The 12,873-nt window shown below is 47.5% G+C and overlaps 1 protein-coding gene across 2 annotated transcripts in view; it reads right to left on the minus strand.

Moving 5' to 3' along the window:
- The window catches only part of DPYSL2 (dihydropyrimidinase like 2), a 139,080-nt gene that overhangs the window by 22,095 nt on the left and 104,112 nt on the right, over positions 1–12,873 (minus strand). For both annotated transcript variants that reach the window (XM_036749570.1, XM_036749571.1), the window contains exons 8-10: positions 7,420–7,540; positions 2,790–2,946; positions 816–957 (exon numbers count right to left, since the gene is read on the minus strand). In XM_036749570.1, the coding sequence (XP_036605465.1) occupies positions 816–957; positions 2,790–2,946; positions 7,420–7,540 (420 nt within the window). The remainder of the gene's footprint in view (positions 1–815; positions 958–2,789; positions 2,947–7,419; positions 7,541–12,873) is intronic.

Genomic DNA, 12,873 nt, shown 5'->3' on the forward strand with positions numbered 1-12,873 from the left:
ACCAAACAACAAAATCAGTGCCTGGAGAAGGATCACGATTCAATTTTGCGTATGGATTAGGCACCAGACTTGAAGTCAGGAAGACCTGCCCATGGTCACACAGCCAAGATTTGAACTCAGATCTTCCACACAGTGGATTCTACAATATCCACACAGTTTGAATCTTGAATTTACTTATCTTTGTACACATTGTCTCCCCTCCCCGCCTCCCGCCCCATAAGCTCTGTAAGGCCCCATTTCATTTTGGCTTTGTACTAGCATTGTCTAGCGCAATGCCTGGTATGTAGAAGGTGCTTAATAAATACTGGCTGCCTCCTGGGCCAGCCCTCCTCTCTCCACTACAGGACAAGGCCTCTCAGAGCATATGCACCTATATATAGGCAGAATGGAAGACATGATTGTTATAAGAATGCTATGCAGCTTGATATGGCTTGGCCATCAATGTGTAAACCTATGAAGCCTCCCTTACAAAAATAAGGACCGTCAACAATCGTCACATGGGATTCACCCAAAACCCAGACTCAGCTTCTAAGATCTCCATAAAGGAGCAAAAGCAAACCAGTGAGATCCAACAAGCATTTATTCAATGTCCACCACGTGCCAGGCATTGGGGGTAAGTGCCCAGGACACAGAGATAAAATGGAAAATAACCCCTGTCCTCACAAAACTTCTACTGTTGGCATGCCACAGATAATCAGATGAGGACATACATGATAACTTGAAGCGGGGGACGGGTAGTTCTCAAGAATCCATTCAGACAGGCATGCCACAACCCCCAGGGAAGGGGGCTGTCCCTTGACAGGGGGATACCATACCACAGCCTTGTCCCAGATGACAGACATCCTCTCCTCAGTTCCATTGGTGCCCTCAGGAATCAGGGTGAAGTTATCCTTCCCCACAGCCTTCTGCGCAGTGTTAAAGGTACAGTGGGCACTGCCAGTGACCTGGAGATCCCCACTGAAAGGCAAATATCACAGACAGTGAATTGGAGGAAACGGAAAGGAGACGAGAGAGCCCTGAATGCTTAAGCCTGCTTTGCCATTGGCATGTGGGATAGGCATGAAGAGGTACTCACTGCCATCCACATTCTCAGATATACTCGAGATCTATACCTAGAGGTGGAAGGAAGGCCACCATTCATTTCCATTCAACCCTGAGATATGTGCAAAAGTCCAGCACATTGGACCCCCAACATTAATTTGAATGAGCCCACCTTCCTCCCCAAGAAAGAAGGAAAAGTCAATGACTATTAATCATTTCTTTAGAGAACACTGGGGCTTGATGACTACTGCTTCTCAGCAAAAAGATGGTGGCCTATGGAGATGGAATGAGGCATACGTTTTCAGAAAAGGCCAATGTGTCAAAGTGTTTTAAGTATTATTTGTTATTAGGAAGAATGCTCCTGAGGAAGAAGGGTGGCGTCACCAGTGACGATGATTTTTTTTTTTAAAGAGCACCAACAAAACACTTTGCAAAGATATCAAGGCTTCACTATGACACTGTCCTCAAGCAGGCTCCTTAAAGGTATAACTACAAAAGAAGTTTGCTGGGCCCCTCAGTAAGTGACTGCAATTGTCCCCACAATGGAGCAGCCTCACAAAGCCGAAGAGTCACAGAATCTCCAGTGAATGGGGCTTCAGAGGCTAGCCAACTAACCTACACACCTCCCCACCACCAAGAAAAAAAAAGTCCCCACTAAAACATATCCGTAATCAACCACTCAACTGTCCAAGTAATTTTCCTATAATGCATGGCTGTAATGCCCATGTAATGGCCCTTTCAACAGACTCCAGGGGCTCCCTACCACCTCTAGAATCAAAAAAAAACATAAAATGCTGTATTTGGCTTCTAAAGTCCTTCAGAACCTGGCCCTTTCTCACCCTTCCAGGCTTCATGTACTCTGAAATCTAATAACAGTGACCTCCCTGCTGTTCCTCAGAGAAGACACTCATCTCCAGACTCCAGGCATTTTCATTGGCTGTCCCCCATGCCTGGAATGCTGTCCCTCATCTCTGCCTCTCAGCTTCCCTAACTTCCTGCAAGTCTCAGCTAAAGTCCTACCTTCTCCAGGAAGCCTTTCCTCATCCCTCCTTAACGTTCATGCCTTCCCTGTCCTGCTTATTCTGTGTGTATAGTTTCTTTGTACGTAGTTGTTTGCATGTTGGCCCCCCGTTAGATTGTGGGCTCCCTGAAGGCAGGCACTGTCATTTGCCTTTCTTTGTATCTACCCAGCCCTTCAGCACTATACTTGGTGCATAGAAGATGCTGACTAAATGTTAACTGACTGACTTGAAGGCCCCCAGTGGGGTCTTATAGAGCAGCCCATTCCCTCTTTGGATGACTATTCATTGTTCAGAAGTTTTTATTTACATTTAACTCAAATTTTCCTCTGTAGCTTCTCCTTTTTCTTGGTCCTGTCTTCTGGAGTCAAACAGAACAATTAAACTATCTAGCCCTTGGGATACATGAAGGCAGCAATCACATGCTCCTGAACCTTCTATTCTCCATGCTGAGCATCCCTCATTCTTTCAAAGGATCCCCATGTGACATGGACTCATGGCCCTTGACCCTACCGGTTAGATTTCACTCTACAGCTAGTAGTGCTAACATGAGGCTTCCAGAGTGTAAATCGTCACTGGGGTCAGGCTGGTGCAAGCCTGTTTTCACCCCTTAAATCCATCAAATGTGATTGCAGCCGGGTCTACTGGAGAATGAGAAGAAAACGGCAGGGGCAGGGGGAGCCCTGGCTCTTGGGAACCTGGAGGTGTCAGGGAGTGTTTGCTACTCACCAAGAAAGCAAAGAGTTGAGGAAGTCGGGAGTGGTTGGGTCAGGACTCAGAGGCGGAGAGGCGACAAAAGCTGCTGCCTTGGCCCAGTTCTTGCTCCAGTAGTGAGATCCATCCGTCCCTAAGCTGGCTGTGATGGGCTCCCCATACACCACGGTGCCTAGGAATTCCAACACCCCAACAATCAGCATCACCATATGACACCAGTCTCCCTCATCCAGGCCACGGGATCATAGATGATGAGCCACTAGTGTCTCTAACACCATCTAGTCCAACCCACCCATTTTACAGATGAGGAAACCGAGGCTCAGGGAGATTAAGTGATTTGCCCAAAGCCTCACAGCTAGTAAGGGTCAGTGGCAGCATCTGAACCCATATCTTCCTGGCATCAGGTTCACTACACTACCTCTGCAAGCCCCTGGCCCTCTTTGCACACCTCCTAAGCGCAAACATCTCTGGCAGTTCTTACAGCCAGACATTTCCCAGAATGGAATGCACCTCCTCTCCCCTTAGCCTTTTCTGAGGCCCAACTTGATAAATAGATTACGCCACCCTGTTTGCCTCCTCCAGCCACGCCGGAGGGCCTCCCACCTCAGGAATCTCACAGAGAACTGAGTGGGTAACCGAGCTGGGCAGAGCCCCAGGCAGCTCACTCCTGGGAAGGAAGAACAACTCCCCAAGCCAGGAGGGTGTCAGGACCCTGGGGAAGGAGCTCATGTAAGGAAAGAATAAACACTCTCCAAAGCCTCAGCTGGGCTGACCTGAGGCCTGTCTGTATGGCAGCATTCCCCAGGGCTCTGAAAATATGCCCAGAATCTCAGAGGCAGAAAAGGCTGCAGAGGCTTTGCTTCTACTTAAACAAGCCTTCCCCACACAAGCAGCCCAAAACATGTGGCCCTCCAGGCACGGGCAAGCCACCTCCTGGGAGGAGGGCAGCCCCTCCACCTTCAGCCAGCCATAATAGTTAGGGAGGACCTTCTTCTTCGTCAGACCTAAGGTGCTTTCTCTGCAATTTGGATTCCTGGTTCCCTGGTTCCCTGGGACCCAAACAGAAACAGTCTCTCTGTGTTGCTTTCCCCTGCTGTTCCTGGTCTCCCCAACAGCAATGTAAATCATGTTAAGGGCAGGCTCAGCCTCCTTATTCCTACCCCCAAGATTTAGCACAATGCCTGGCACGTAGTAGGTGTCTAAGAAAGGCCTTTTCTCTTTTATTCATTCAAATCTGACCCTTCTACATGAGAGCTTTCAAATGATGGGTCCACCCAAAATCTAAAGGCAGTATCACTTAGTGGGTGGAGTTTTGGGCTTAGAATCATGAAGAAAACCTGGGCTCACATTCCACCTCCAACCCTCACCACCCCTGGCTGGAGGCAAGCCCCAGCTTCGCCAAAATTCCATTTCCTCATCTGTCAAACGAGGTTAGAATGGACAGCCTCTGAAGTCCCTTACCTTACTACGCCCATTTTACAGATGGGGAAACTGAGGCTCGAGGAAATTGTCAGTCAACAAGCATTTATTAAGTACTGACTGAACCAGGCACACTGCTAAGTGCTAAGGATACAGTGAACAGATAAAAACAGCCCCCAAGGCATTCACATTCTAACGAAGCAGACGTGTAAAACTGGGTACAAAATATAGACGAGATGGCAGGTAATCTGAGAGGGAAAGGCAGGTAGGGGAACCAGTTTACCTGGAGTTGCAGAGCTAGTAAGGGTCCAAAGGCAGGATTTGAACCCAGTTCAGCGTTCTAACCATTCTACCACCTTAGATGCCTGAAATGTGGAAGAATCAACAGAATGCTAGACTTCGTCAGGAAGACCCAGATTCAAATCTCACTCCTAATGCTTCCTGGCTGTGTGTCCCTGGGCCAATCTCTCTAAGCCTCAGTTTCTTCACCTGTAAAATGAGGGAATCATGATGTCTGTACTGCCTGGAAGTAGTTGTAGGGCATATATGAAAAAGAATCCAAACACACAAAAAGCTTTGCCGATTTTATAGGGCTGGGGTGGTGTCCCTGTGAGCTCCGGCCCGTCCACAGCCAGGGGGCCATCGCCAGGCTCTCAGAAGCCTCCTAATCAGGGCTGGTTTGGTGGCCTCAGCACACAGCTCCATCCAGTCCCTCCCTTATGGACGGGGTGGGAAAAGGCGCCTGAGTGAGAAAAAGAAAGCCTTGGCGGCTGACCAACAGACTTTATGAAATGCAAATGTTGGGCCTTCCGCCCAGGGCCCCCCTCGGTGGTTCCCACAGTACAGCAGGAGCCCTGAGTTTTTGTTGGGGCATCAACCCAAACAGCCTCCATTGACCAAGTCCCTTGAATGCACTGGGGCTGGGGGCTGGAGCCACATTGGAATCTATTGTCTGACTCAGAGCCTCAGAAGGGAAGGCAGAGAATGGGCCGCCCAGCAGAGCCTCAAAGGGCATGTAGGCCACAGTCTGGACCGCCCATCACCAAAGGGTCACCAAAGTGGCAAATCAGAACCATCGGCAAACTTGAAAAGAAGGAAATGATGCCAAGACAATCTCCCACCCTTTGTTGCAGAGGTGAGGGCTGCTGGGGAGGGGAATGTGGCATACACTTTCAGACAGGGCTGAGACATTGGTTAATTTTGCTCAGCTGCTTTCTTCCTCTTTCTTTCTTAACTATATTATAATTTGGGAGGTGGGGACAGAAGCTGGACCTGTCATTTCATCAATGTAAGGAACTCCTAGTAAGGAAACTCCCCCCACCAGTGCAATCAAGCCTTGGTATGGAGGTCAGCATAACCAGTATCTCAAGGGCTGTCACCTGGAAGAGGGATTAGCTTCATCCTGCTTGGCTCTAGAGGGCAGAACCAGAAGCAATGGGTGCCCATTAATGGATATGCTATAATGGAGATTCCTCTGGGTACAGCTCGTGAGAATGCCAATAAAGGACCTTCTGTTTTACAAATTCCTATTCAGGCAGCACATCAGCTCTGCCCCCAGTAGAATGTAAACTCCTTGAAGGCAGGCACTATTGTTTTGTCTCTGTGATCCCAGTGCCTAGAACATGGTAGGAGCTCGATAATTGTTTGTTGGGTTGAATTTGAAGAACTTGGGTCCCACTTAGGAGGAGAAGGAGAAGGAAGGAAGGAAGGAAGGAAGGAAGGAAGGAAGGAAGGAAGGAAGGAAGGAAGGAAGGAAGGAAGGAAGGAAGGAAGAAAGGAAGGGAGGGAGGGAAGGAAGGAAGGAAAGGAGGAGAAATAAGAAAGAAAGAAGGGAAGGATCAAAGAGGTGGGAAAAGGAAGAAAAGAAAGGAAGAAAGAAGAAAAAAAGAAGGAAGAAGGGACAAATAAAAGAGAATTTGAAAGAAAAATAAAGAAAAAGGGAGGGAAGAAAGGAAGGAAAGAGGGAGTAATAAAGTGAAGAAGGAGGGAAGGAAGAGAAAGAAGAAAGAAAAAAAGAGAGAGAGAAGGAAGGGAGGAGGGGAAGGGGAGAGGAAGGAGGACTTTACAATGCAGAAATCAATTTTCTTGTCACTACAACCCTGTGAGATAGGTAGGAAAAGTATTTTTATCACCATTTTGTAGACAAGGAAGGCTGAGTCTTACATTACATTACTCGCCCAAGGTAACATGGCTAGGTTGTGTAAGTGAGGGGATAGGAACCCCCATGTCCTAACTCCAAGCCCAGCGCTCTTCCCTCTTCAGACCCTAGATTTCAGGCTGGCAGTGACCTCACAGGGTCCAATTCCCTCATTTCACCTTTGAGAAAACCAAAGGCCAGAGAGAGGGGCTGACTCGCCCAAGACCCCCACAAGAAGCAGAGCCCAGATTCACTCAGGGCCTCTGCCCCTGGCTCAGGTGCTCTTTCTACAACACCTCTTCTTTAGTAACTTAAGTAAGTGGAGGTTTAATAACTCAGTAAATGGACTTTTCAGAAATAAAACAGTAGCCTAGATTTAAAGACAGAAGGGACCTTAGAGGCCCTTGGGTCTAATTCCCTCATTTGACAGATGAGGAAACCGAGGCACTAAGAGTTTAAGTGACTTAACTGGGGTCAAACAGCTAGCAAGTGCTCCAGGAAGGATTTGACCCCAGGTCTTCCTGACCTCAAGCCCACTATACCATAAGACCCAAAAGTCCTGGATCACTAATAGGGAACAGCATAAGTACTAGGAGACATGTGCATATTAGCCAGATCACTCATGTACCGAACAAGAATGGGAAAGGCATCCTCACCCCACGCTGCCGTACCACCACCACTCCCCGACCCATATTGAAGCAAAAAGCCCCCTGGGTCATGAGGAGAAGGCTTCTGACTACACAATGTTCCTGAGAGGAATTCCACAACCAGATGGAACTGACGTCACAGGTACACGCAGTGGAAGGTTATTTAGACTGGATCAAATTCAATCCAAGCCTGGCATTGGAGAGGGAGAAGACGGGCCTGCCCACCCATTCTTGGCAGTGTGGTAACTTTAAATAGAAGCTAAGCAGGGCCTCGGGAGCGGAACAAAGGTGTAACCTGAGCTCTGGGCCTCAGTTCGCTGTAATTAGGTTAATGCTGGAGCGTGATAAGAGTAGCCGCTTGGCAGGAGAGGCTGGAAAGGCATTGTCTCCCCAGCGGGAGTGACCCGGCCTCTGCCTCCCACCAGCCTGCAGCTGCACTCACCCTTCTTCCTGGCCTGGGCGATGACCTCAGCGGCACTTTTGCTCATCACCTTTGTGATATACAGCGGGCAGTTGGTTTGGTTGGCAATGGTAATGGCCCGGTTCACAGCCTCAGCCTCGACCTGCAAGACAACATCCACGTGTGAGCTCCCCAAATAGCCAACAGGCTCTTCTCTTCATCCCCCACTCCCTGAATACAGTTGGAATCCATGGGGTGCACAATTATCACAATGATAACTCCCCTTTTGAAAGCTTTCCCTACCCCAATATTCCTAACACTCTGATCTAACCATGTCACCTCTCTACTCGAGAAATCTTCAATAGCTCCCTATTGCCTCTAAGTTGTTGTTGTTCCGTCATGTCTGACTCTTGGTGACCCCATCTGGGGTTTTCTTGGCAAAGATACTGCAGTGGTTTGCCATTTCCTTCTCCAGCTCATTTTACATATGAGGAAACTGAGACAAACAGGGTGAAGTGACTTACCCAGGGTCACACAGCTAGTCTATATCTGAAGCCAGATTTGAGCTCGGGTCTTTCTGACTCCAGGCACCACATTCTAACCACTGTGCCATCTAGCTGCCTGTCTGCCTCTAGGACAATATACCAAATCAGCCTTGCAGTTAAAGCCCTCTGCAATCTCATTCCTGCCTACCTTTCTAGGATAACTTCAAACTACTTCCCTATGCTCACTCTCCATTTCCAATGGCTGGTTCCTATACACATTTCATTTCCTCCCTATGTGCCTTTGCACAGCTGGTCCTCCATGTGTTCCCTCTCCACCTTAACCTCACAGAATCCTTAGCTTCCCATACAGCACAGCTCAGGGGCTGTGCCCCACACCAGACCTCTCCTGTTTTCCCCCAAGTGTTAGTCCTCTGTCCTTCCTGAAGTAACTTTTTATATACTTTATATACATTATATTTGCCTATCAGCACACATGCTGTGTCCTAGTCCCCTCCTTTCCTCCCTCCACCCCAAGCTTGGTGCAAAATCAGTTCATGGAGAGCACAGATTGTATCCTTTGTACTTCAAGTGCCTGATACAATGTTTGGCATGCTGTAGATGCTACAGGAATTATTGAAGTGGTTCGTTTCCCACAGACGAGGCTGGAAGGCACCTCAGAAATATCACCTCCAACCCACTTCATTTTACAGAAAAAGAAACTGAGGATCAGAGAGTTTAACTGACTTCAGGGAAAGAGACAGGAAAATCTGACTCCAAAACTGATGCTCTACTCAGGTCCTTGTGTCAGAGGCTGAGCCTCCCCAACTAGCTCCAATGAGCACTGAGTACCACCAGGAAAAGGGAGAGCAGGGCATTGTTCTTACACAATGATCAAGAGAAACAGGTGGAATTGAAGGAGCGTGGGCACAGAAGGAGATGAAACTCCACATACAGGGCTGAAGGGGTGAATGCAGTAAGCAGCCCTCACTTCATTTCAAGAATCCTGTTGCAACAATTGGGCTAGCAGCTGCTGTGGGGGTGAAAGACCAACACAAGCCCAACAACAAGAATGCTGTCAGCACAGGTTCTTTTGATCTGCTTTACTAAGGAAAGCAACGTTAAGGGGTTAACAATCTTATTTCAATCCAACATACATATATCATTCGCTTAGTTTAGGAGAAAAAGCCTGCAACCTAAACTTCAGAGCAAATACAAACAAATTACAAACATCAACAGACAGACCTTGTCTGATTCAAATCTCAGTGCATAGTTACCAGGGTTTAACAAAGTCCCAACATCTGAGTTTACAAGCTGGGGGGGCTCTTAACAGCTGCCCAGAGTCTCTTCCAGTCACACAGCACTCTTCCACTGAGTGAGAGCCCCAAGTGAATAGCTCTGTTCTCTCCTTTTATACAGTTTTCAGATGTCATTAAATGTCATCTAAGCGACCAGAACTCGGGCGCCTACTATTGGCTCTGGTCTTAGCAACTCCCTTTAGGACCCTGAGGGCTTCACACCCACATAGGCTTGGCACCTAGTAGATAGGGGTTTGGGCCTGGGGCTTTGCACCTAGTAAGGCTCAATCAAAGACACTTAATTAATTTATCATTCTAAAACAGTAAAAAAGTCCCAACTTAATTGACATTACAAATCCCTAGGAAAACTTAACCATCTACAACTGTCTTCAGAGGAAAAAAAAAAGAATAGAGCCTTTTATAAAAGAGTAATCAAGAGATGTCACCTCAGTGTCCAGGGGACAGAGCATTGGCCTTGGAGCCAGGAGGACCTGAGTTCAAGCCCAGCCTCAGATACTAACTCATGACCCCAGACAAGTCACTTAACCCTGATGCCTCTCAAAAGAGAGAGAGAGAGAGAGGCAGGGAGAGAGAGAGAGAGAGAGAGAGAGAGAGAAAGGGGGAGAGAGAGAGAGAGAGGAGAAGAGAGGAGAGGAGAGGAGAGGAGAGGAGAGGAGAGGACAGGAGAGGAGAGGAGAGGAGAGGAGAGGAGAGGAGAGGAGAGGAGAGGAGAGGAGAGGAGAGGAGAGGAGAGGAGAGAACACAATATGTCACCTCATCTGCCTTCTACACTAATGATAGGTGTTGGGGATTTTTTTATTAGAAATTAACATGAAGAATTAGAGCTGTCCTTAGAATCAGGAAGATCTGAGTTCAAATGCAGCCTCAGACACTTACTAGCTGTGTGACTCTGGACAAGTAACTTAACCTGTCAAGACTCCAAGCAACTTAGACTCCCAGCTACAGACAAGTTGGATCTGCATTGGTGTAGGAAGCTTCCACACCCAGGGTTCTATAAATGAATGAAATCACCAATCTAGACCCCACCCCATGAAAAATAAACCACCAACATAACTAAGGAAATTTGCTTTGCAACTATTTACATAGAAATCAACTCATTTCAACAACTGAAATGTCAGAATTTTCCTTCATTCTCTCTAAGTCTCCAGCAGGATTCTTTGGCTACATGTTCCTTGTCCCTTTTCCCTTTCCCAATCTGAGGCCAGGGAATGCTCTATTTCTCTAGGCCTCTTTTCAATCACATTAGTGCATAAAGGGCTTCCCAGATTTCTTTGTGCTCTTCCTCCCTGTTGGCCTTGAGAGCATCAGAGGATGCCACTGAGTGAATGGGCCACAGGTTCATTCACCCATCCCCCTGCTGCTGGGGCATATGAACCTCCTGCAATTTCTGACCATTACATTTATAACTGAAATGAAAATCGTAAATGTTAGAATTATTTTCCTCATTTTTCTGCATTCTTAGGGACTGCTCCCCAAAAAGATTCTACTAGTTTATAATTCCACCAGGAGGGAATACATACATACATCCACACACACACACACACACACACACACACACACACACAAAAACACACACACCCCTCCACAATCTCACCAACACTGAGTCTCATTGGTTTTAAGTTTCTTTGCCAATTTAATGTCTATAAGGTACGATCTCAGTGTTGTTTTAATCCACACTACTTTGATGGTTACTGGGGTTGGGCATTTTTTCAAAGGATTATTAACAACCTGTGTGTCCTCTTTTGAAAACCGTCTGCTCAAATCCTTTCCACTTAGACATGGCTAATGGTGTTTGGATCAGGTTTCTTCAGTTTATAGCTGCTGTTTTTCATGGGCCATGATGTGACCCATATTATATCTAAATTGGTATAACAGACCACATTCTAATGAGATTTTATGGTAGCTTGGCCTAGAGTGTGTACTTGGGGATTCTGCAGATTGCCTTCTTGCTTGATAAATTCAAGCTGATTTCATTCCCATTCCACTCCACACTATGATACAAGGCCAGGAAATTAGGAAGCCAACCGGGTGAAGACATGGAAAGGTTGTTTATTGGCTTATTAAATTTTCTGATGCTGCAAAGCTGGAGGAGACAAGGAGTACTTTAGATGACAGAATCAGGGCCCCCCACCCACCCAAGCTCAAAAGACTGAAAAAATAAGTCAGCCAAAGAAAGGTAATGAATAGGAACAACTGGAACGTCCTGCACTTTGGTTCAAAGGAACAAAAAAGCTACAAAAGTGTACGATTGGGGAAACGTGGCTAGCTGGAGATGTCAGCGGACCACATGCTCAACGTAACCTATGAGGCAACGGAATAGACACAAAACCCAATGGCAGCTTACACTGCATGACTAAAAGTGTAGTATCTGGAGAAAGGGAAGAACAAGTTCCCCTCTGTTCTATTAAACTTGGGACAGACAACCTGTGCTTTAAAGAAGTCACTGTGTGACACTGAAGGACAAGGGTGCACCCCGGGGAAGGCAATGGGGGTGAAGGGAGGCCGACAGTGATCGGTTTTTGCCTTCCAGGCAAATTGTCATGACTTCCCTGGCTTGCACTTGTAAAATTGATTTGTTTAACCCAACTGGAAGACTTTACATTAACCTCTACTGAATTTCAACTCATCAGAGCATGCAGTCCAATGCTCCAGCCCATCAAGGTCCTTTTGAATCCTGATTCTGTCAAAATGCTAACTTCCTCCTTGCTTTCTAGAGTCAGGAGGACCTGAGTTCAAATCCAGACTCAGACACTTACTAGCTGGGTGGCCTTGGGCAAGTCACTGAGCCCTGTTTGCCTCAGTTCCCTCAACTGTAAAATGGGGATTCTGGTGAAAGAAACATGAATCACTCCAGCATCTGCCCAGAAAACCCCACTGAGGTTACACAGAGTCAGACACAACTAAAAACATGACAGCCACAAGCATGAGAACGTCAGGGCCAGCACCTTCTCCTCCATCTCTTTCCTTTTATAGGTGAGCAAACAGGCATAGGGAGGGCAGAGCAGCTAGGCGGCCGAAGATTTGACAAGCATGGCGTCTGTGGTGTTGAAAAAGTTATTGATAAAGACGTTAAATGGCACCAATCCCTGAGGCCCTGCACTGGAGACCTGCCTTAGCACCACGGGCTCCCTCTGGGAAATCACACGCCACCCCCCTTTGGATCAGATGACTCCTACGTTCCCCTCTGGCTCTCAAACAATGATCCTGTGCCCAGGGCCAGGCACTGAGGATTCACGGCTGGAGCTTCTTGGAAACTCTCAAGATGACCGTTTCTATCAGGGAGAGGCACGTCTGCCTGAGGCTTTGAATGTGGTCTGACTTTATCCAAAGTGGCTGACGTTCCCACAGAGCTTCAGAGTTTTCAGAGTACTTTCGAGACATCATTTGACTCAAGTCTCACAGCAGACCTAAGAGGCGAGAACCAGGATTCCCATTTTACAGTTGAGGGAACTGAAGCAAGCAGGGTTCAAGGCCACCAGCTAGTAAGTGTCTGAGTCTGGATTTGAATTCAGGTCCTCCTGACTCTAGGCCCAGCACACTCCAGTTGCTCACCAGCTGTGGTTCTAGGGCTAAATAAAGTTGAGGCCTCCTCCTGACCCAGCTTTTCCTCCTCCCATCAGCAGCTGCCTTTGCCCCCCTCCCCTCCAGCTCCAGCTCCAGCTCCCACCTTCCTCCTCCCACACAAGTAACTTAGC

Source organism: Trichosurus vulpecula, chromosome 3 (genome assembly GCF_011100635.1).
Source record: "Trichosurus vulpecula isolate mTriVul1 chromosome 3, mTriVul1.pri, whole genome shotgun sequence".
NCBI lineage: Eukaryota > Metazoa > Chordata > Mammalia > Diprotodontia > Phalangeridae > Trichosurus > Trichosurus vulpecula.